Genomic DNA, 19,654 nt, shown 5'->3' with positions numbered 1-19,654 from the left:
GCCTCGTGGGTGGTTCCGTGCAGCCGAGCAAGCAAGAGCAAGAGCTTAGACTAGGCCCGCTCTCCGTCCGCTTTCTGCTTTCAATCAATTGACTTCTTCTCGACTCGAGATATTCAACGATGGCCGGTCCATCCGCGGCTGGCGCAATGGCTTTGATGACTACGATCAGACCAAGCAGTCTTGGTCGCCAGTCCCTGGCGCTCATCGCAGCTCGTCGATACAATTCAAATCGGACCGGCCGCCAATCCAGCATCACGTACGCCTCCCGTCTCTATATGCCGCAAGCGCCTGCCTCCGACCCAAAAGGCAAAGGCAAGGCTACCTCCCCCGACGTGTCCTCTTCAACACCCGCACACCCCGTCCCAGGCTCAGCGGAAGAGGCCCTCCATCAGCTCACTCTGGGAGGGTACATTCGCCAATCCTCCTCCGGAGTGTACACCTTCCTCGGCCCAGGCCTCCACCTGCTGCGCTCCATCTCGTCGATCATCGATCAAGAGATGCAAGGCATCGGCGCTCAGCGCATCGATATGCCTACCCTACTTCCTCAGGCGGGTTGGCGAAAGAGCGGAAGACTCGAGGCGATGGGCAGTGAGCTGTATAGATTGAAGGATAGGAGAGGAGGGGAGTGGTTGCTCGCCCCCACGCATGAAGAAGAGGTCACACGCCTCATATCCAGCGACATTCAAACCTACAAGCATCTACCTGTCAAAGTCTATCAGATCACCCGCAAGCATCGCGATGAGCCTCGGCCTCGACTCGGTCTTTTGAGGACGCGAGAGTTTCTCATGAAGGACCTCTACACATTTGACGAGGACACACCTTCCGCTCTCGTATCGTACGAGGCTGTCCAGACGGCATACGGGAGGGTCATGCAGCGCCTCTTTGGCTCGCAGGTGGAGGGTCGATGGCGAGTGGCAGAGGCGGATAGTGGAGCCATGGGTGGTAGTAGGAGTCATGAGTACCATGTAGAGGATGAGGCGGGGGAGGATGTCATCGTTGCATGCAGCTCGTGCGGATATGCCGCAAATGTTGAGGTGGCGGAAGCGGCGGCAGCCAATGACGGTACAACAGGGGAACCCTCATCATCACGGCAGCCTCCCGCAGTCTGGCAAGATCTGGACGTTCACCTCTACACGAATGCAGAGCCCGGGCATACTTTGGAGGAGGCAGCGCTTACTGCTGTAGTCATGCCACGCGACTTCAAGGGGTTAGACTCGGCCAAGCTCGTCGCCGATATGAAGCGCGTCTACCCATCGTCGTCAAGGTCGTCCGGCGCATCTTGGCAACCGTGGGACTGGCGCGAACGGCCAGAGGGCCCTATCCTCGGTCGCTTCCAACACCTCAACGTCATTGCAGAGAGAAGCTGCGCCGGCGTAGAGGGAGAAGACGTAGAGGAGGCCATTCGTCGAGCGCTGGTACTGGCCAGTGACCAGAGGACCGCTGCCGCTGATACTACGAACGGCTTGGAATTGTGCAACGTCGAGCCAAGCTCCCCCGAGTTGCGCGACTTCTTCCCCGCCGGCCCTCGTGGGTGGGAGTACATCGATCTTCCACAGGCAACGCAGACGGGCTCGGGTTCGACTTCCTGCCCCTCCTGCTCCGCAGGCACGCTCACGAAACGCAAAGCAATCGAAGTGGGTCACACCTTCGTCCTCGGAGATCGCTATACCCGGGCGCTCGGCTATCAATTCGCTGCTCGTCCCTCTTCTTCTGGCAGACAGGAGCGTCATTTCGCCCAGATGGGATGCTATGGATTGGGGGTGACTAGATTGGTGGGCGTGCTTGCCATACGGGCGAGGCAGGCGTGGTTGAAGGCTCAGCAAGGGGACGGAGAGAAGGGAAAGCCAGGTCTCCTTTGGCCCAAATGGCTGGCTCCGTACACGCATGCGATTGTCCTCGCGGAGGAAGATGCGCGAGCTTGCTCAGAAGTCGAGAAGCTGATCGCCGAGCTTGACGGTCCGGACTCGCCGGACACTCGGCTGCTCGTGGACGATCGCCACGCTGTAGGTGTGGGCGCCAGGTTGAAGGAGATGGATGCCCTGGGTGTGGGTAGCGTTTGGGTCGTGAGGCGGAACAAGAGGCCAAGGGAGGGAGAGGTAGAGTGGAGTGTTGCGAGGCAACGATGAGGGTCTGGAACGAATGCCAAAATAATGTCATGGATACAAATACAGCATGGATCTTTATCCCTTCCCACGATCACCACACGTCCCTAGGCTCAGAAATATTGCTCATCCCTCCCTTGCACTTTCTTGCCTCCTCTCTTCTCCCTCTCCCTCCTCCACGCCTTGACCCACGCCTCCATCTTGGCCCTACTCGCCTTGTTCCCCACATTGACCGTAGGAACGATTCGATCCCACCCCTTCCCCACGCTAAGTGCGAACGCCGTCAGCTCAAAGAAGCTGCTATGCTCAGAGTAGGGCACGCCATAGATCTGAACCTGAGCCGTAGAGTCGCGAGTGGGCCGGAAAGAGGAACGCCAGGCGTAGCGTGGGCGTGTTTGATTGGCGTGGATCAATTTGGCCAGATCGGTGGGCGAGGTAGGGGAAGCTTGGCCCGCACCCGGTGGGGGACGATACGACCAGCCTGTGGGTCGAAAGGCGATACAGCGCTCGAAGTCTGCTCCGTGCTTGCGTCGCAACACGTCCAGGTGGGCGCGAAGAGACTCGTAGTTGACCCCGAATAGGCTGGTGACGTGCACGGCTGCCTTTGTTGGGTCCGAGGTCAGAAGAGATTGGAGAAGAGGCTCGTCCTCCAGCTGAGAAAAGATGCGGTATTTGCTGGGCGTAGTGCAGAATATGCGCGTCCCAAGGCGAAGGGCGATGCTCAGTGCAATCTTCTCTTTGCCAATCGAGTAGGTGCCGACCACGATCAACAGGCGGCCAGCCAAGGGGCGTGGGACGCTAGGCGCGACGACGCTGGTAGACGAGGAGGGTGCAGCCTTGTCTTCTTCTTTGGGCGCTTGCTTGCTGCCCTGCCCGAATGCGAGACGTGACTGGCCGGGCTCAACATTGACGCCTACTTGGTCCAGGTCGACGTATTCGCTCGAACCCGCAGCCAGGCGGCTCTTCTCCACTTGCTTCCAGAAGGGTAGGCCCGGCTGTCCGGAATCTTCGTCGCTTTCCTCGTAAGCTTTGGCGTCTTTCTGCAGTACTGAGAGGACTCGCGCGCCTACAATTCCCGGGCTTGTCGATGAGAGCGGGATCTTCTTCTTCTCATCTATCAGCGGAGGTGATGGGGTGCGCGGCTCCTCTTTGATGCGGCGAGGCAGCGTGTCTGTCTCCTCTTTGGTCGGTGAATCCTGCCCGCCATCCTCTGCGAGCTCTTGCTCGAGCTCGGCTGCATCGACCAGGTCCATGCCGTTGAGCAGCTCGTCCTCGCCTTGCAGCTCGTCATCATCGCCGTCAAGGTAGCCTCCCTCTTCCTTGCGCATCTGAGCGTGAGCGTCTCGCCAGGCAGCTTCCTCGTCCTCATCGCCGTCTTCCCCCAGATCATCGTTGTCCTCGGCCTTGACCTTATTCTCATCAGTATCCTCGCCCTTGCCCAACCAGCCCTTCATCCCTTTGCGCTCTGTCTCGTATTTGAGCCTGCGCTTCGCTTCGCCTTCTCTCTCCCCCTTCTCCCTTCTCCATCCCTCCTCCTCTGCGATCCTCCAACCAGCCTGCTCCCATTCTCGTCGCTGCCTCTCGGCCTTGTCCCTCTCCTCTTTGCTGCCCAAGTTCTCCCAAGCGCATTGCGCGCACTCCCTCACGACCTCTTCTTGCGCGGGGAAGCAGTAGCGCGGATTGAGGTAAGTGGTATCGAGGTATATGACGTCCAAGTGCACATTCTTGAGGCTCGGATGCTCGGTGAGAGCGGGTGAAGCACGAAAGTCGCCACAATGGAGGTAAGCCCATTCCTTTTCCCGACCGGTGCGGGGGTCAATGCAGGGCAGTGGGCTTGGAGCGGGGATGCCAAGTCCAGGAGCAGGCTTGGGAAGAATGTATGCCGTTCGTGGCCCTTTGAAGAGGAAGACACAGGAGCCTGGACAGTGATTCGCCGGCAGGAGAGTGACCTTCACACCTCCGCTACCAGGCACCTCCCACTCTTCCTCGTAGGGCAGTGTATGAACGAATTCCTCCTTGACTCCCAGACTGCTGACCATCAGATTGGCCGTGGTCTTTGAGCAGTAGATTGGCCCAGCATTCCAGCTCGGACTCAACCCGGCATAATGATCCGAATGGGCATGCGACAGAAAGTACCCCACACACCCCGGTATAGCTCCAAAGCGGAATGCATCGACGCTTAGTGGCATGCCGAAAAGGACCTTGTAAAAGGGAACCTCGCGCGGTTTACGTGTCCCGCGTTTGAGGCGATTGCGAGCTTCGACCTGGTCACTGTGGGTCCAAAGTTTGAGGAGCGTCGAAGGAGTGAGGAGTGGGTCGGCGTCGGCTGCAGAGGGGGAGCCGAACATGGCAGGTAGGGTGGAGAGGGAGTGGGTTGCGCGAGGCAGGGAAGGGGACGTTGCTTGTGTAGTGGGGACGACGTTGGTGTTGGACATAAGGAGGGAAAAGGCGTCCCGGGATGACGAGGAGCTGGTGGTTGGGTCAGGCATAGCGATGCAGGGGGGCATGCCAGGTGGCAGCTCCGTGATGTCGTCGTCGTCGTCGTCGTCGTCGTCGTCGTCGCCTTCCTCTTGCTGCGCATTCGTCGCGTCGAGAGTCACCTTTGAAGATGAAGCGACGCCAGTTGGAGGACTGACGCATGATGATTGCTGAGCTGCATCTTCAACGATGTGGGCAGGGGAAGGCCGGCGAACGCGGCTTTGCACCTTTGCCTCAGCGCCAACATCCTGGTCATGACATTCAGACGTTTTCTGTTCCGCTTGGTACGCCTTGAGGCTCTCTTTCATGGCCCACTCCATCTCGATCTCCTCTCTTGACTTCTTGGATGGACTCGTAGCAGCTGGAGCCGGGCCCGCTCTGGCCCCCCAAAAGTTGAGCAGTGATGATGAGCCATTGTTGCCAGCATTGCTGCGTTTGCGTTTGTTGTTGGTTGTAGATGATGAGGACGCCGCACCCCGCGGTGAGGGGGAGTGAGGAGGCATTGGTGGTGAGGAAGGACACGAAAGATGCGCCTCGAGTGGCGGAGGCACGGGACGAGGCAAGTCAAGCAGCGGGAGCCGTCAGCTTGCAGCGCGAACCGGCGGCATCTCCGAAGGCGCACGCCAAGGTGGCAGCCCCTTCCTTGGCTCCCAAAGAACGCATCCTTGGATGACAGTCAAGGCCTCGACATGATGCCATCACTCGACAATTGGAAGGCGTTCGACATTTGCCGCTCAAAGCGGCCCGCAATCGCCGGTCAAGGTGAGAGATCTTCCCGACCATCACCGAATCGCATCGTCACAAGTGGCGCAGGTGAAAGGAAGGAGGGACACGCAGTGGTGTGCATTGGGGCTGATAAGACACAGGAGGAAATGCAAATTGAGATCGAAAGGTGGATAGGGCAGAGTAGCAAGGACGACACTTCGGTCAAGACGCATCTGGAAGCAGGTTCTGTGGCTGCTACTGGACCCCACATGGCAAACGTTCCCACCGCCCATGCGCCTCCTCCTCGCTTTGCGTCCTCAATAGTTTTGACCGTCGAGAGCGTCTAATTCTCCATGGTTACTCCTTGCGGCCACCACCGCAGTTTTTGCAAGCGTCACTGCAGCTGTGAGGAGCGCAGAGTGCAAAGAATGATGTCGCCGTCTACTTTGTCAGTCTCCACTCCGTCGATGATGTCACCGCTACTTACGATTGAGTCCAGACAGTGTTGTCTGAGCACTGCGCGCATTTCGTCTGTACGACAGAAGAAGAGGAACGTCAGCAATGCAATGGCCTAAGTCCGCTCGTTGGTCTCTCAGAACGTACGCAGTCATCTTGCTGAGTCGTGCGCACTTCATACTGAGCGGCAAGGGGGTCTATAGGGACGTGTAGGGCGAAGACAGTCCCACAGACAGCGATGACGCTGAGCAGAGCCAAGAGGTGTTGTCCGGCAAAGAAGAGCTTCATACTGTTCACAAAAGGAGGTGTGAGACTCGGTCGGCAAGAAGGGAGGGAGAGAAAAACCCTCTCATATCTCTTCACCTACATTCAACTCCCAGCAATAGTCGGAGCAGGTCATGGGAAAGGCGGGTCACAGGGTTGCACATGCAACGCCGACGATGCCACCACTGTGCCTCCGCAATTGATTGAGGCGGTCCGCGACAGAGCTGGCGCTGATCAAGCGCGAGGTATGTAGCGGCGACTCATCATCAGCCGCCAAGACATGGAATCACCACAGTAGGGCAGCCAGAAATGTGCTGAGCATGGCACGCAGACTTACTGCCTACGAGCGAGGGCGAGGCCGGCCGCAATGCTCCGGCGATGATAAGCTTTTCGAGCTCAAAGACAGAGTCACATGAGGTCATCAGCGACCTGCCCTCGTGGAGACACGTGCTGTTCATTTGATTGCGTTGACTTCCACCCACAGCCAGCAAGCAGAAACCGACGTCAGCTGCAGCACCTCCATCAAAGTCAATCATACCATAAGCGAGCGAGCGAGCGCGTCTCGATGGGAGCGAAAGCAATCTCGGCTTGCCCTTTTCCCAGGGCAATTGTATCCGCCCTGATGCATGGATTGAGCAGTGATAAGCCTTCGGCCTCGTGACCGGCCTCTGTTTACATTCGACAGCCAAGGCAATGGGCAACAGGGCCGCTTCTGAACGAGGAAGCTATCCGGATTGGGGAGAGCTCTGATGAAAGCGCTGCGCCGTAGCTATACGATTGAAGCCCGTCAGCCCGCTGGTACGTGATGACCGGACCTTGAGTCACTATGTCGAGGGACTCCCTGACAACGCTGAAGCACGAAGGTGTGCACGTATCATAACATTTACTGGCAGCTGATGAGGATCAATCGTGCCTCGCTGGCGAACTTCAGGCTTTTCACAGTGCGAATCAGCAGCGGCTACAAAGCCCCCTCTTCACCTTCGAGAGTATTTTGGGCATCACGCCCTCAGCGATCCCTCATTCTCTACATTCCCGGCGTACAGTCTCCGCAGCAGTGGTGGCACCTGACAGACGCGGAAGAAAGGTGTAAGCAGGTGTCGAGCACTTGCTACAGTATCTTCTGGGCTACGCCAGTGGCAACCGCGACATCGACACTCACTGAAGCGTATTCCCGAGACTGGTCCCTTTGCACGAGTTGCAACAGTCCTGCGCATGGCGAAAAAGAGCGCTAATCAGGCTTTCCCTTCGATAGATGGATGGTGCAGTCAGTACGGCTCGCAGTGCTCACACAACTGGCGTTCCTTCGAAGCAGCACATCACCTGCAGCGGCTTGAAAGGATTGGTAGCGAGCGGCGAGCTCTTCGCGAGCTTGCATCATGGCGCCTGAACGTGTGTGCCGCCAGCAGGTATCGTTGGTCAGTTCGAGCTCACATCGTCAGCGGCTGGTCCTACGGCTCACGGTCCTCGCGGTTGACCATGTCAGAGGGCAGAGCATGAGCAGCTCCAAGTAAAGCGATGCTGCTCGCCAGAACGAAAGTGATGAAGCGAGGGCTGAGGCAGATCATGGTTGGGAGCGTGACGGTATCGTGGGGGGCGATTTGGGAGAAAGGCAAGAATGGGTCAGGCGCTGCGTGCGTCTTTATCGCTCAGCCCAGCAGCCTCCTCGCGCAACGATACCTCGCTGATTCGTGTGGATCGCTGCGGGCCGCACAAGCGGACGTCAGTTCCCTCGCGGCGCCCCGATATCGTCTCATGATAGGCCGCTGCCTCGACGCGGTGCTGAGGATCGGCCCGTGACCGCCGGCGGCGGCGGAACATTGGCACGGCGGCGTGACTGCCGAGCTGCTAGTCGCGCAGGGCAAACGGCTGATGAATGGTGGCTTCAATCATGTGACGTTACAGTACCGTTAGCGATTCGGATGCGGCGCCGAATGGGTCATTGCCGGCGGCAACGATCAGGGGCAAAGACCAGCGCAGGCAGACCGTGGAGCGATGATGAGTACAGTCTATCATTGCATAAGCGATGGCATGAGCGCGGCTTTCTCTATTATTCACGGCCGCGTGTCACGCGCCGCCTCTTCATCCTCCCTGCGTTCGCTCATCTCCTCTGTAGCTCCGGGCGCGTAGCTCCACGACGTCTGCATGCCGTAAGGGTCGCGCGGGGAACGTGGTGAGCGAGGCGATTGCTGCGGATGCGGCTGCTCTTGGTGATGATGAGTCTGATAGCGAGCATTCGGGGGTAGCGGCGGTGGTTGCATGGCAAAGGACTCGAGGACAATCTTGTTTGCCGCTCGGCGTGATGTCTGCCATGATGCATCGCCCTCTTTGGTATTGGTGGAGAAGCGCGGCGACGCTGCTGCATCGTAGAAGCGTGGCGTGACAGGTGTAAGCGGCGTTGACGGTGGAAGAGCTGTAGTCGCCTGGTCGGAGTGGCTCGATAGACGACGATGTGCTTCTGTCGCTCCTGTAGCGCTGCCCTTGCTCATGCTGGCCAGCTTGATACCCTCTGCTCGCAACGCCCTCTGAGCGCGTGTGGCTGCGAGAGAGAGTGACACGATGTGGATGGGGGAGAGGACCACACGCTGGACAGGCGGCAAGTCGGTGAGAAGCATGACTGTGATGGTCGCAGAGACGGCTACAACAATGGCCAGGTAGATGACTCCGTCACGGAAGAGGAGGTGGCGGATGCGTCCCTCATTCTGCGTGCGCGAGCCCAACAGCTTGTATGCCGTCAGGCCGATGACGATGACGTCGATGACCATTGTTGAAATGGTAGCTATGGCTTCGAGCCGGCTGGGCGTCTTGATGGTGCAGACAAGCAAGCCAAGCTCCGTCTTGAGGCCGTCGATGACGACGATGAAGATGACGAACGTACCGGCGATAATGGCGAGTAGCACGGAGAGGAAGAGCTTGATGCGTCTGTCATTTTCCCACACGGCAATGCAGCGCAGCATGAATGTTCCCTGCGCTCCAACACCGCAAATGAGCCAGAAGGTGGCCAGGATTTTGTCCGTCACATGGCAGCTCGTTGGGAGCGTGCCCGTCCCGCCAACCATGGTTGTAAGAGCGAAGGAAAACAGTCCCAAGCCACCACCGAAGCGGGCGAGAAAGTAGCTTAGGCCCGCTGGAGTGAAGCCACGCTTGATGAGTTGCCATTCATCTCCCCACGCGTTGGTCCACTCGCCAAGCCAGATGCCAAAGCTGAGCCAGATGAGAAAGACGATGGGCAGGGCGCGGTTGACCTCGGTCGTGATCGTCTCCGCAGTCTGAAGGGCGACGGCCTGGCACCCGGGTGTGATCGTCGCAGACATGGCGGCGAGTGAATGCTGAGCTCAAAGAAGGGGATCACTAAACCCTTCATCTTTAAAGAGCGTTGCGAGTGTCGCGCTTTTTCCATAGCCATGGGTCCCCGCTACTCAACCCCGTTGGCCGCCGAGAACGGCGTCCCTTCGACGCTAGCCGAGCTAAAGGGTGTATCCATGGCGGTGGACAGCAACGAGTAGCATCCAGCAGGGACTTGGGGCTTTGGCCGTTGGCCTTGGCAACTGAGACGACTCACGACTGCCTTGAGGATGAAGAGAGGCAGGAAGAGGGGGAGGTCGTCAGCGTATGCAGACGCGCAGACGCAGATTGACGCGCAGCCGTTTAGATCCAAAATTGGGAAAGGGGTGTCGCACGCCCTGCCGCCCTCTGTGCTTGCGCCGCGCGCCCAAGATCCCGGTCGATCCGGTCGCACATCTCTCTCTCGTCCGGATTAACCGGAGTCAAACTCGGCGCTAGGCCAGCGCCCAAGGGCATTGAGCTCCTCGACACATCCCTTCGCACCGAACCATGCACAACGACAGCGGGTCGAGCGATTCGCGACAACAATCGAAGCGATGCGTCTTCTATCGAGCAGGAGCGAGCAGCATGCTGGCAATCACGAGTTGTTACAGGCAAGGGCGGCAGCCCGCAGCAGCATAGCGAGCGGCAGCGGAGGCAGCGCGGCCGGAGCGCGAGCAAAGGCATGTGTCGACAAGGTAGACGCTGAGGAGCATGCAATCACTTACGCGATGATTCAAGTCGTACGTCGCACGTCGCGCACGTCGCACGGCAGCGAATGATTGTCCGTCAAAAGATTCAAGACGGTGAGACACGCGCCCTCGATAGATTGGCCGGCTCCTTGCTTCTTCTCGCTACCGATTCAACATCACGCTTCGACGTCAAACGGGTCATGGGCAGCAGATGTCCCGCGGCCGGGCTCTCTGCGATAGACAAGAACGAGCTGGTACTGTCGAGAGCAAGTCAATGAGGGTCCCTAGCCCTCGCATGCACAACGTCACCTGGTTGTACGCGTGTCGGCCCCGCCGACGTTCGCTCTCGTCTTGCATTAGGAGGACTTTGCTCTCTCCTCGCACGTTGCAACGTCTTGCAAGGGACCATCACAGATGTGTGAGCCCATCCACGGGCCTTTTCATCTTGCCAAGCAGAACATCTCGATACCGCCTCGTCACTGCGCCTTGTGTGAGCCACCGTGGCCCGGGGCAGCCTGGCCATAGCTACGAAACCGATACCTTCCGCGCACAATGCTCCCCGCTGGGAGACTTCAGTAGACGGTCTAGGCTCTAGAGTCAACAACGGGTACCGTGATGGGGATGCGAGCGTCGTCGCTCTACCATGCCCATGCGAACCTGCTGTTCCCACCACCTCGATGCGCTCTCAGGCCCGGTCGGACGCTGCGTTTGTCCTAAAGTCGGGCCGACTCGCACAATGGAAGGTCCATCGTGCACCAATGCTCTTGTATGATCATTCAGCAAGTATTGCTCCTTCACCGGGGACGAAAGGTCCAGGCTTCAAGGCGGAGGCGGGAGCGGGGCCCACCATTCAAGCTGCGCCACTCAGCGGGACCGTGGTAACAAGCAAGCACAAGTGCGGGGTCTGCAATGTCAGGCGATGCGATGCTGGCGTGGTAGGTCCGACGTCGAGGAGGATGTGTGTCTCGAGCCCGCAACTGCTTTGCGGGTAGGCTGACCCTCCTCTGCTGCCGTTGTCACATCGCGGGTCCACCCGCTGCCATGCTCGCTCGTTATCCACAGCGCGACTCTTCCTCTGGTCAGCGGGCGTCAGGCGAAAGCTTCAGGTGCTGTGATGTCGCGCGGCGCAATGCTTCACTCGTAGTGGAGTTCTCCACCCCCCCGGAGCGGGACCATCTGTGTGAAGCCTCGATGTCGTCGAGATTCAAAGCCAGGATGCGCGGGCGCTGGTTGCCTCATTTGGCGTGGATCGCAGTCGGTGACAAGGTTGGCAAGTCAGATGCCAGGGCAGTGTGGCGTCGTATACTGTAGTCGACCTTCACGCCCCCAACGTCCTCCCGCTCACCCTCGCCTGACCCGCGTCGCGAGCCCATACGCACGGGCCACCGCCAAGGTGAACGCGACGCACAAAGGCTGGCTGACCTCCGAGCTCACAGTCGGGTTCACCTTCGAGCTTGACATTGGATCTCATACTTCGAGCAGTGTGTAGAACCCTCTTCTCGACACAAATCATCTCCGACTCGCCTTCGTACACCGACATCGAATGTGCCCGCGGCATGATGTCCCGCGCTGGTCTTCTACAAGCCACCGTCAGAGTCACCTCCGAGAAGGCCCGTCGAATGCAGACAAGGCAAGAAGATGGACCAGATCGAAAAGGATAAAAGGACAGCCTTCCTCGTCGAAGCAAAGCATCTTCATCCATTCGTCCATCACTTTTGTTCTCCTCTGCAACCATGCGGACCTTCGCCCTCCCCCTCGCCGCCATCTTGGGCGCCCTATGCCTTACCAAGCTCGCCAACGCCCAGGGCTCCATGAGCTCGACTGACAGCACGGTGACCCCAGCGGACAGCTTGATCACCGCCATCCTTGCCACCAACCAGACTGAGGGTGTTCCCGACGATGCCTGGCCCGCTCAGCCCGTCGATGCTACCGAGGTTGCTACCAACACCTCTTCCGTCATTGCCCGCCGCGCCATGATCAACAAGGGCAACATTGCGCTCCAACGCCGCGCTCCTACGCCCGTCGGGTCAGCCACCTCGCCTTCGGGGACCGCCTACCAGATCATCTCTGACGGACAAGACGCAAGCAACCAGTATGCCACTGCCGCCGTTCAGATGCCTGCCTACCTGACGTACACCGTCGTCACCAACGCCACGGACGCATCTGGCAACTGGAACTTCGCCGCAGCCCGCGACGCTTGCCTCAAGTTCTGCGACCGTACGCCGAGCTGCGTGACGGCCAATCTCTACAAGGAGTACAACAACCCACTGCTTGACTACACTTTCAGCGAGAAGAGCAACGCCAAGTGCGCTCTGTTCGGCGATGTTGTAAGTGTCGAGCGAGATGAAAAGTGTCGCGCGCACGCGACTGACGCCTTCGCCCTCTACATCACCATCAGCCCGAGCTCGACCAGATCACCAACAAGGGTGGTCAGCAGCTCAAGAAAGCGCCCGAGCCCTTGACCCGCATCGACTCCGCCTCGGTCTTCACCGTGCCCAGCCGCCTGGATGCCAACCCCACCGTCCCTGGCTACACGCAGACGTACGGGCCCATTAACGCAGCCAACAACGACCCGGGCTACATGACGTACAAGCTTCTCACCAAGAACGACCCCGTAGCCTGCTCCAAGATCTGCGACCAGACCTCTGGCTGCGTAGCCTTCAACACCTGGCGCGGTGTCGTCAACGGTGACCCTCGCACCTACACTTGCTCCCTGTACCGCAACTACATCGACGCTTCGACCGCCAAGAACTTCGGCGACGATGTCAACAAGGTCAAGGTCACCTACTCGCGAGGCTACGTCAAATCGGCCGTGGCCGCTGTCCAACAGTGCGAGGTGAACAACGGCATGCAGGGCTTCAAGTGGGAGTACTACTACCGCCCCAATGAGGTTACAAAGCCTGACGCTTGCCCCTACGACCGCGACATCGTCGACCTTGGCGACCCATCGACCGCTCAGACGACTGGCACTGCCATTGGTCAAAGATTCGAGCCTTACGCCGGTGGCAGCACCTTCAGGCCATATGGCACCAACCAGGATCTGGAATCGTCCCTCTTTACCATGCTGCACACCTTCTACTTCAAGGCTCCCGCCGACGGAGCTTACAAGTTCCAGCTCGCAAACGTCGACGACGTTGCCCGTGTCTGGTATGGCGATGTGGCCAAGAGCGGCTGGAGGACGACTGACGCTGACCAGACGGGCCGCTGCGCCGCACCGGCGGCGGGCGACAAGGTCGTCACGATGAAGAGCGGTGACTACCTGCCGATTCGAATTGCTTGGACTGACGGACTCCCGCCTGGATCATTCCTTTTCAGGGTGTTCAGCCCTGCGGGCCAGGACATGGGTATCTCCCAGTTCGTCCGAGGGTCGTGCGATGGGTCTGTTGCTCCCTTCGGATCTGCCTAGGCGTGAGAGCTCCGCTTCAACGAAGCAGCCTCAGTCATACTCTCCATGTCACCGTCCGCTGTCTGTCCTCCCGTGTTCTCCCCAGTATTCCCCGCCGCTGAGCTTTCTCTTGCTCAGTCGTCTTGTTCTCACTGTGTCAATGTCATCTGTGTCGTCTGAAAGCTGCAAGTCTGCGCAACTGTGCTAGGCGCGGGTGAGAAGAGAAGGGACGTCATAACGCCCGTGTCAGATTGCTCAAGGAGAGAGAGACGGTGAGAATGGCCCTCAATCCAAATGACGAGCCGTAGCGTGATTCAAAGACGGCAAGCTGACACAAGACGAAGGTTGAAGAGACTTGGCAGCGTGTTCAGAAGATCCAGAAAGGACTATGGAGACCTCTCACAGGGCGACAGCTGGCCCACAGGGTCTTGCAGGCGCTGATGAGCTGCGCGATGACACCGCAAGTGTGTTGAAGCGGCTGCCCAAGAGGGCAAGCTGCGCTCAGCGGCCGGCGCATGCGATTGATGCGCTCGAATTCACTCACCAGACGCCGTTTTCAGGGCTACGACCCGCTTGCGTCTTGCCGAGTGACTCTACATTGTCGGGCCCAGGAAGGACTCTGTCGTCCCCCTCTCGACAGCGTGCGGGCAGCAGTCCCCGGAGTAATCAGTGACGTCGCCCAACCCTGGACAGTAGGGTCCCGGCGCCCAGTAGCTGCGGCCATCATGCGTATTCACAGTTCAGTAAGCAACAGAACCTCTTCGACACGCCGGATTGATCACTCACCAGCTTCCCTGGGCCGGGTTGCAGCATATAGTTGCTGAAACGCCGCAGGCATTTGACCAGGCGACGTACAGGCTAGCCGCAGTGGCGAGCCATACACGGAGGAGCTTGGAAGGCATGAGTATGTGGGCGGACGGTGTGAAGAGATGTTGACAGGTCAAAGAAGGAGTTATGCACTCCTCTTGTCTTGTGGACCGAGTGTGATCCCAGGTCCTCTCATTTCCCACAGGAGCATCTGGGCGCCACCTCATCGTCCGTGTAGCCGTAGCGGCACAACGTCACGCCAAGGCCGAATGGACAAAGGGCAACTGACTGAGCGCTTGTGTCTTCTTGGCTTCTCATGGCACGCCCCGGAGTCCAAAGTCTTGATGCCAGCAGCGGCTGTCGATGAGCAGCGCGAGCAGCCGGTCACGGAGTTGAGCGACCGGCGGCGCCGAGCCATTTCCCTGATACCAACGGACGGAAATTGGCGGCTCGCAAGCCACTACCGCAATCCACCACTGGAGTAGCCAGCGATGGTAGCATAGGGAGGACCAGGTGAAGGCGCGCCGATGATCGCGGGCTCAATCCAGCATGCCTTAGCAATCGTGCTGTACGCATTCTGCAAGCTCTAGCCATAACCGAGGGGAGATTCAAGAGCCAGTTCCTGGCTTAGTATTCTGAGCGCCTCAAGTCACGAGCGCACCCTGTCTCACTTTGGTCGTGTACTGCTGTAACGCATGCTTTTACCTCGATGGTATTCTCTTTCGTGCCCGGCTCCCTTACCCATCTTCTACATGACCCAGTCGAGTAACGACTCACCGTCCTCTCGATCCTCTGCCTCGTATCTGGTCCGCCCTCTCCTTCGCGATCCCGATTGACCCGCAACTCTTCTTCCATCGTCTCATAACTCGCATCAATGTAAGGTCCAATAGGTCATCATCCCATCCTGGGGCAACAACCCTCAACGGGGTCGCCCTCAACAGACAATGGTTTTAATGGCCTATCACTTCTCTCTCCCTCAGCCGGTGATTCCTAAGTCGTTTGTCTCCCCATCTTCACCCAAAAAAGTGAAGCGGGCCCCCCTACTGCCCCCTGCATCGATGATGGAGAAGGGGCAAAGAGGGCCCTGGGAAGATGATCTGTTGGAGAATCGTGGCGAGGTTGTTGAGAGAAGAAGAGAGGAAAGGAGCGCGACGCCCCGACGTTGGAACAGAAAAGTTGGGCCTCTCCTCTCCGTCCGAGTGCCAGACGCCGCGCGCGGTCTCCGCCCGCCTCGCTCTCCCAGCTCACACTCGCAGGAGCATGCAAACCGTGTCGCCCAAGACCACTGTGCTTGCTCGTCTTATGTAGAAACACATTGAGATTCGTGACGTGAAGAGACAGAGGCGATGTACATTGCAGCACACTATCTTGCGTGGCTGCTGGCTGCTGATGACGATATAGGCGGGGGTTGGGCGGTCGATGCGGCCCTTTCTCCCCGGTGTCGCCCTGGTGCTGAGGCGTGTTTAGGCGATTGGGACGAGTAACGGAGGCGCAGAATTATTGGGAAAGAATACAGGAGGGAAAAAGTCGAGAGAAAGGAAGCTCAAGGTGTGGGAAGGAGCATGTCTACTTGGGACCGTGGCTCTATTGCTACACGGCCCCAATGCTTGCATCGCGCCGGTGAGCCTAGGTCGCGCTGACTACCCCTTGCTCTGCGCCTTCACATGCGCAATTCCCCTCGCCATCATCTCAGCCATGGCCGCAGCCGGGTGCCTTCCACTCGCATTCGGTATAGGCGGCGGAACAGGCGCAGCTCCCTCTTCTCCACTGGCTGTTGGCCCGCCAAAGTTGAACGCGGGAGCCAAGCAGGCGTGCGCATTGATCTCGAACACGTAGAGTTGGACAAAGGGCTCCAACTTGATGAGAATGGTGCGCGCCTCCCTTGCCAGGAGGAAGCGGTGCTTGCGTTGAATGAGCTGAAGGAGGAACCCGACGATCTGTGTGAGGAGAAAGTGGTACCACGTGGGCATGGCTACGATTCGGTCCCCGAAGCCGCGACCTTTCTTCTCTTGCGCGAGCTCCAGAGAAGTGAGGGCTGCTTCCTTTGCCCAAGAGACGAGGGAGACTTGAGATGATGAAAGGGAGGTGGCGTGATTTGCCTCGCTGCTCCCGTTGGGGGTGTAGGCGGCTGAGACGGACGGTAGGGAGAGGGCGAGCGAGCCGATGTAGGCGCGAGCGAGGTGGTAGATGAAGGTCAGGTCCATCGAGGAGGGTGTTGCGGCTGAAACGTCTGCGGAAGCGGGGTTCAAGGGTGAGAAGAGATGATCGTCAGCGCCTGGGACCCAGCATCGTCCGTTGTGTGCCCTCGCTGCTCACCTTCATCTCGCCTGCAAAGCTCCCTCCAACGATCGACCGCCTCCATCTGCGCCAGAATTTGGCTCAATCTCACTCTGACAATTTCCTCCTGCGCACCATGATCCACGCCGCCACCCCCATTCTGATGATGCAGCGTCGAATAATCCGTCATCCTCTCGGCCCTCTGCGCCTCGAGCAAGACGTCGAGTAGATTGGCATGCGCAATCAGCTGCCTATCATGCTGGCTCAGCTTCGGCACCCCTCCATTAGCGCCTCCACCATTGGCATTCCCATTGTGAAAGGCCGTATCCCTCGCGTTCTGATAGTAGACCCCACGCAGTGTCTCGCAATACTGGTGCGGCGTCTGCATGGGAGCCAGCGGAGCGCGGTCGAGCATGAAGCACTGTTGTGCATCGACGATGTAGGACTCGAGCCAGATACGCAACTTGACCGAGAGGTCGATATTGCGGAAGGGAGGGAGAATCGTGAGGGCCTCGCCGAGCGTGACCGACCGTCCTTGCCCTACTCCGCCAAAGGGGCCGGGAGTCATGTTAAGCTCGTAGTGCCGGAGGTAGGCGAGGGCCCACCAGCGGGCGGTGCGTGCGAGCTTCCAAGCTTCGTCCCCTCCTAGCCATGAGCTGGCAATGCAGGCGGCCGTAATCTCCTCCACGCCTATGCCAAGCTCTGGATCCAGGCTGTGCTCTTCTGTCAGGTCCGTCTCTGTAGGCAGTTGAGAGAGGACGTCTCCCTTGAGCACGCCGTGGTACTGGCGGCTGGAGGCTTCGTGGAGGGAAGCGACCATGGCGATGGAGGATATGATTAGTGGGGTCATCTGCTCGGAGGGAGGGAAAGTCGGGAAGCCAAAGCTGTGTGGCTGCATACGATCGGCGAAGAACATGAAGAGTTGGCGAACACGCTCGAGGGGGCAGAGACCGCGACTGATGCCTGATTCGAGCGGCCAGAAGTGGGAGAATGGGTCAGCTACAGTACGACAATGTGGCCCTACATCGAGCTCGCTCGCCTTCTACTCACAGGTGAGACGGGGATCATCTCGCCCAATGTAAGGCACAGGCGCGCCATAACTCTCCTTGCTAGAGATGCCACTCGTCCAACGCATAGGCAGCGGGTTGGTGAGGTAAAAAGGCGCCGAATGATGGCTGACGGCCTGCAGTGAAGACGGTACAGCTCCTTGGCTTGGGTCCAGCGTCAACGGCGGCAGCATGGGTACAGAGGAGAGTGGCGGCGGGTTGTGATATCGAGGAGTCAGAGATTCGCCGGGAGAGTGAGGGCCACCTGCCATAACGACGCCGGGCGGGGCAGAGAGAAGGTCGCCTCCGCGCATGCTAGAGGAGCGGCGATGATGGTGAGAAGAGGAGTTGACTACATCACCTCCTGGCCCGCTGTTCTGCCTTGGTCCGCCAGGCGAGGTGTGGTCCATACTCCAGCTGTGGTCGCTATGCGGGCTAGCCTTGGAGATCATCATCGGGTACGGGGCCGAGGGACTGCTTGTGGCCCCGCTGCTCGCGCGCGCCCTTATCCCCGGGCTAGGCAGGGGAGGCGGGGCCATAGATGGGTATGAAGGGTGAGTGTGATGATGATGATACGGCAGGGAGGACGGCCCAGGAGCTGCTGAGGTCGACCCACCTCCACGGTGATGAGGCGGGTGCGCAGCGCTGATGAAGTCGTCAAGCTTCCTAGCGATCTGGCTTAGACGATCGTCGGTCTTCTCTCTCCAGGTCTCATCGTCTGCCCGTAGCCTGAACTTGCATTCGAGACGAGCATCGGCGCATCGACGGCATGGTGGGCCTCCGTCGTTGATGCATTTGACCTTGTGCGTCGCGATGAGCGTTGCGATGAAACAAAGGACGCGCGGCAAGGAAAGAAATGGCCCGATGGAGCAGGACGAGGCGCGCAGCAGCAGCAGCAGCAGCAGTCGAGGCAGGCGGGTAGGAAAGCAAGGTGGATAGGAAAGTTATTAGCATGACGTGGCTCAACAACTCCAATCAACAGGGCTCTCTCACCTTTGATTTGCGGCAATGAATGCACTGCGGTTACAGCATAGATGGGACGATAATGGCGAGCTCAGTGTCGTGTGTGTATTTGAAATTGTCACTTTGCGCCGCCCGACTCACGGCCTTTTGCTGCTTAATCCCTCCTCCCGATCCTCCATCCTTGCTGCTACTACCGCCTCCGCCTGCAGGAGGCGGACTCCCCTCTGTACCAGGCGAAGCGACCCTCATCCTCGCTGCGCTTGAGCTGGACTGAGCTGGAGGCGGGGATGACTCCTCGCCCGTGCGGACGGGAGGCATCGCTGCTGCGCTGAGATCTTGGCTGGCGGCACGGCACGGCACGCGGCACCCAAAGAGCGAGCGACGCCGGAGACGACGTCGACGTCGGTGCGGCGAAGACTATGAATGAGGTGAGATGCTGGGTGGAGAGATGATGATGACGATGCACGATACGTGGGACTGGCAGTGATGGAGAGAAGGGGAAGAAAGCTTGATAGGACGATTAGGCTGCCAAGTCTAGTCACACTCGACGCCGGCGGGGACGGGGACGAGCACGGACTCGGCTGAGCGGGCGGGGGCAGAGCGGGGAGGACGACTTGAGTGGCTTGCAGCGAGCCTGGCAGGCAAGCAGGCACGCCCTCACGCACGCCCGCACGCACGCACAGACAAGGAACGCCGGCCAGGCCAGTTCAGCTTCAGTCTCGCCGGATACTACCATCAGACCTCCCTAGCAGTCGATTCCAGGACAACGACCACGTCAACGGCCAGAGCGAGGAAAGGCCACGAGGCCCCTTGCCAGAGTGGTCGCTTCGGGAGAAGAGCCGACGCCGGGCGCCGCTAATGGGCATCGCCAGGTGCTCTCTCTTCTTGATTGATCAGAGGGGACGGCGAGACCGCCGATAGGCTGCGGGTGATTGGTAGCGGGGCAGGGTGACGGTGGATGTGATATTCCGCAGGGCTAGATGATGCCAGAGAAGGATAGGGCGGGAGCGAATGATGAAGCAAAGACTCGAAATGGTGACCTCGCTGCTGCGAGGTGGTGACTTTTTGAGATAGCCAGGTGCGGGCATTGCATCGCCGGCCAGCATACAGAGTGCTGGCGCGTATCTATCAAAGCAATGCGACAGATCGTAGAGTCGT

At 59.1% G+C, this 19,654-nt stretch overlaps 6 protein-coding genes across 6 annotated transcripts; 3 read left to right on the top strand and 3 right to left on the bottom strand.

Annotated features, from left to right (window-relative positions):
• The first annotated feature begins 92 nt into the window (after positions 1-92).
• On the top strand, positions 93-2,232 carry BDZ90DRAFT_233067 (class II aaRS and biotin synthetase). Its single transcript, XM_025506493.1, has one exon. The coding sequence runs from the start codon at positions 120-122 to the stop codon at positions 2,124-2,126; it is 2,007 nt and encodes a 668-aa protein (XP_025361029.1). The 5' UTR covers positions 93-119; the 3' UTR covers positions 2,127-2,232.
• On the bottom strand, positions 2,216-6,029 carry BDZ90DRAFT_227661 (DRMBL-domain-containing protein; the record flags this gene model as incomplete). The annotated part of the gene is made up of 3 exons (XM_025504768.1): positions 2,216-5,009; positions 5,773-5,816; positions 5,889-6,029. The coding sequence occupies 3 exons, from the start codon at positions 6,027-6,029 to the stop codon at positions 2,216-2,218; spliced, it is 2,979 nt and encodes a 992-aa protein (XP_025361028.1).
• Positions 6,030-7,384: 1,355 nt separating this feature from the next.
• Positions 7,385-7,929, top strand: BDZ90DRAFT_38490 (hypothetical protein). The gene has a single exon (XM_025509542.1). It carries the CDS (start codon positions 7,521-7,523, stop codon positions 7,800-7,802), a length of 282 nt encoding a protein of 93 aa, XP_025361027.1. The 5' UTR covers positions 7,385-7,520; the 3' UTR covers positions 7,803-7,929.
• On the bottom strand, positions 7,682-9,641 carry BDZ90DRAFT_233063 (hypothetical protein). The gene has a single exon (XM_025506492.1). The coding sequence runs from the start codon at positions 9,314-9,316 to the stop codon at positions 8,057-8,059; it is 1,260 nt and encodes a 419-aa protein (XP_025361026.1). The 5' UTR covers positions 9,317-9,641; the 3' UTR covers positions 7,682-8,056.
• A 1,899-nt stretch (positions 9,642-11,540) lies between these two features.
• On the top strand, positions 11,541-13,608 carry BDZ90DRAFT_38408 (hypothetical protein). Its single transcript, XM_025509541.1, has 2 exons — positions 11,541-12,345; positions 12,417-13,608. Exons 1-2 carry the CDS (start codon positions 11,752-11,754, stop codon positions 13,422-13,424), a joined length of 1,602 nt encoding a protein of 533 aa, XP_025361025.1. The 5' UTR covers positions 11,541-11,751; the 3' UTR covers positions 13,425-13,608.
• Positions 13,609-15,689: 2,081 nt separating this feature from the next.
• BDZ90DRAFT_38360 (hypothetical protein) lies at positions 15,690-19,092 on the bottom strand. The gene is made up of 5 exons (XM_025509540.1): positions 18,638-19,092; positions 18,527-18,550; positions 17,538-18,333; positions 16,527-17,450; positions 15,690-16,440 (listed from the first exon to the last, which is right to left on the bottom strand). The coding sequence occupies exons 1-5, from the start codon at positions 18,812-18,814 to the stop codon at positions 15,851-15,853; spliced, it is 2,511 nt and encodes an 836-aa protein (XP_025361024.1). The 5' UTR covers positions 18,815-19,092; the 3' UTR covers positions 15,690-15,850.
• Between the last annotated feature and the right edge of the window lie 562 nt (positions 19,093-19,654).

This window comes from Jaminaea rosea (assembly GCF_003144245.1).
Source record: "Jaminaea rosea strain MCA 5214 unplaced genomic scaffold BDZ90scaffold_10, whole genome shotgun sequence".
Taxonomy (NCBI): Eukaryota; Fungi; Basidiomycota; class Exobasidiomycetes; order Microstromatales; genus Jaminaea; species Jaminaea rosea.
The sequence above is the reverse complement of the archived record's forward strand: the minus strand, read 5'-3'. Positions and strand labels throughout refer to the sequence as shown.

Bases quoted from the DNA above. Each gene is read 5' to 3' on its own strand.
- BDZ90DRAFT_233067 (XM_025506493.1), top strand. From the start codon at position 120: ATGGCCGGTCCATCCGCGGCTGGCGCAATGGCTTTGATGACTACGATC.
- BDZ90DRAFT_38490 (XM_025509542.1), top strand. From the start codon at position 7,521: ATGCTGCTCGCCAGAACGAAAGTGATGAAGCGAGGGCTGAGGCAGATC.
- BDZ90DRAFT_233063 (XM_025506492.1), bottom strand. From the start codon at position 9,316: ATGTCTGCGACGATCACACCCGGGTGCCAGGCCGTCGCCCTTCAGACT.
- BDZ90DRAFT_38408 (XM_025509541.1), top strand. From the start codon at position 11,752: ATGCGGACCTTCGCCCTCCCCCTCGCCGCCATCTTGGGCGCCCTATGC. The intron at 12,346-12,416 runs GTAAGTGTCGAG...CATCACCATCAG, and splicing joins GCGCTCTGTTCGGCGATGTT to CCCGAGCTCGACCAGATCAC.
- BDZ90DRAFT_38360 (XM_025509540.1), bottom strand. From the start codon at position 18,814: ATGCCTCCCGTCCGCACGGGCGAGGAGTCATCCCCGCCTCCAGCTCAG. The intron at 17,451-17,537 runs GTGAGTAGAAGG...CGCTCGAATCAG, and splicing joins AGATGATCCCCGTCTCACCT to GCATCAGTCGCGGTCTCTGC. The intron at 16,441-16,526 runs GTGAGCAGCGAG...CCGCTTCCGCAG, and splicing joins GCTTTGCAGGCGAGATGAAG to ACGTTTCAGCCGCAACACCC.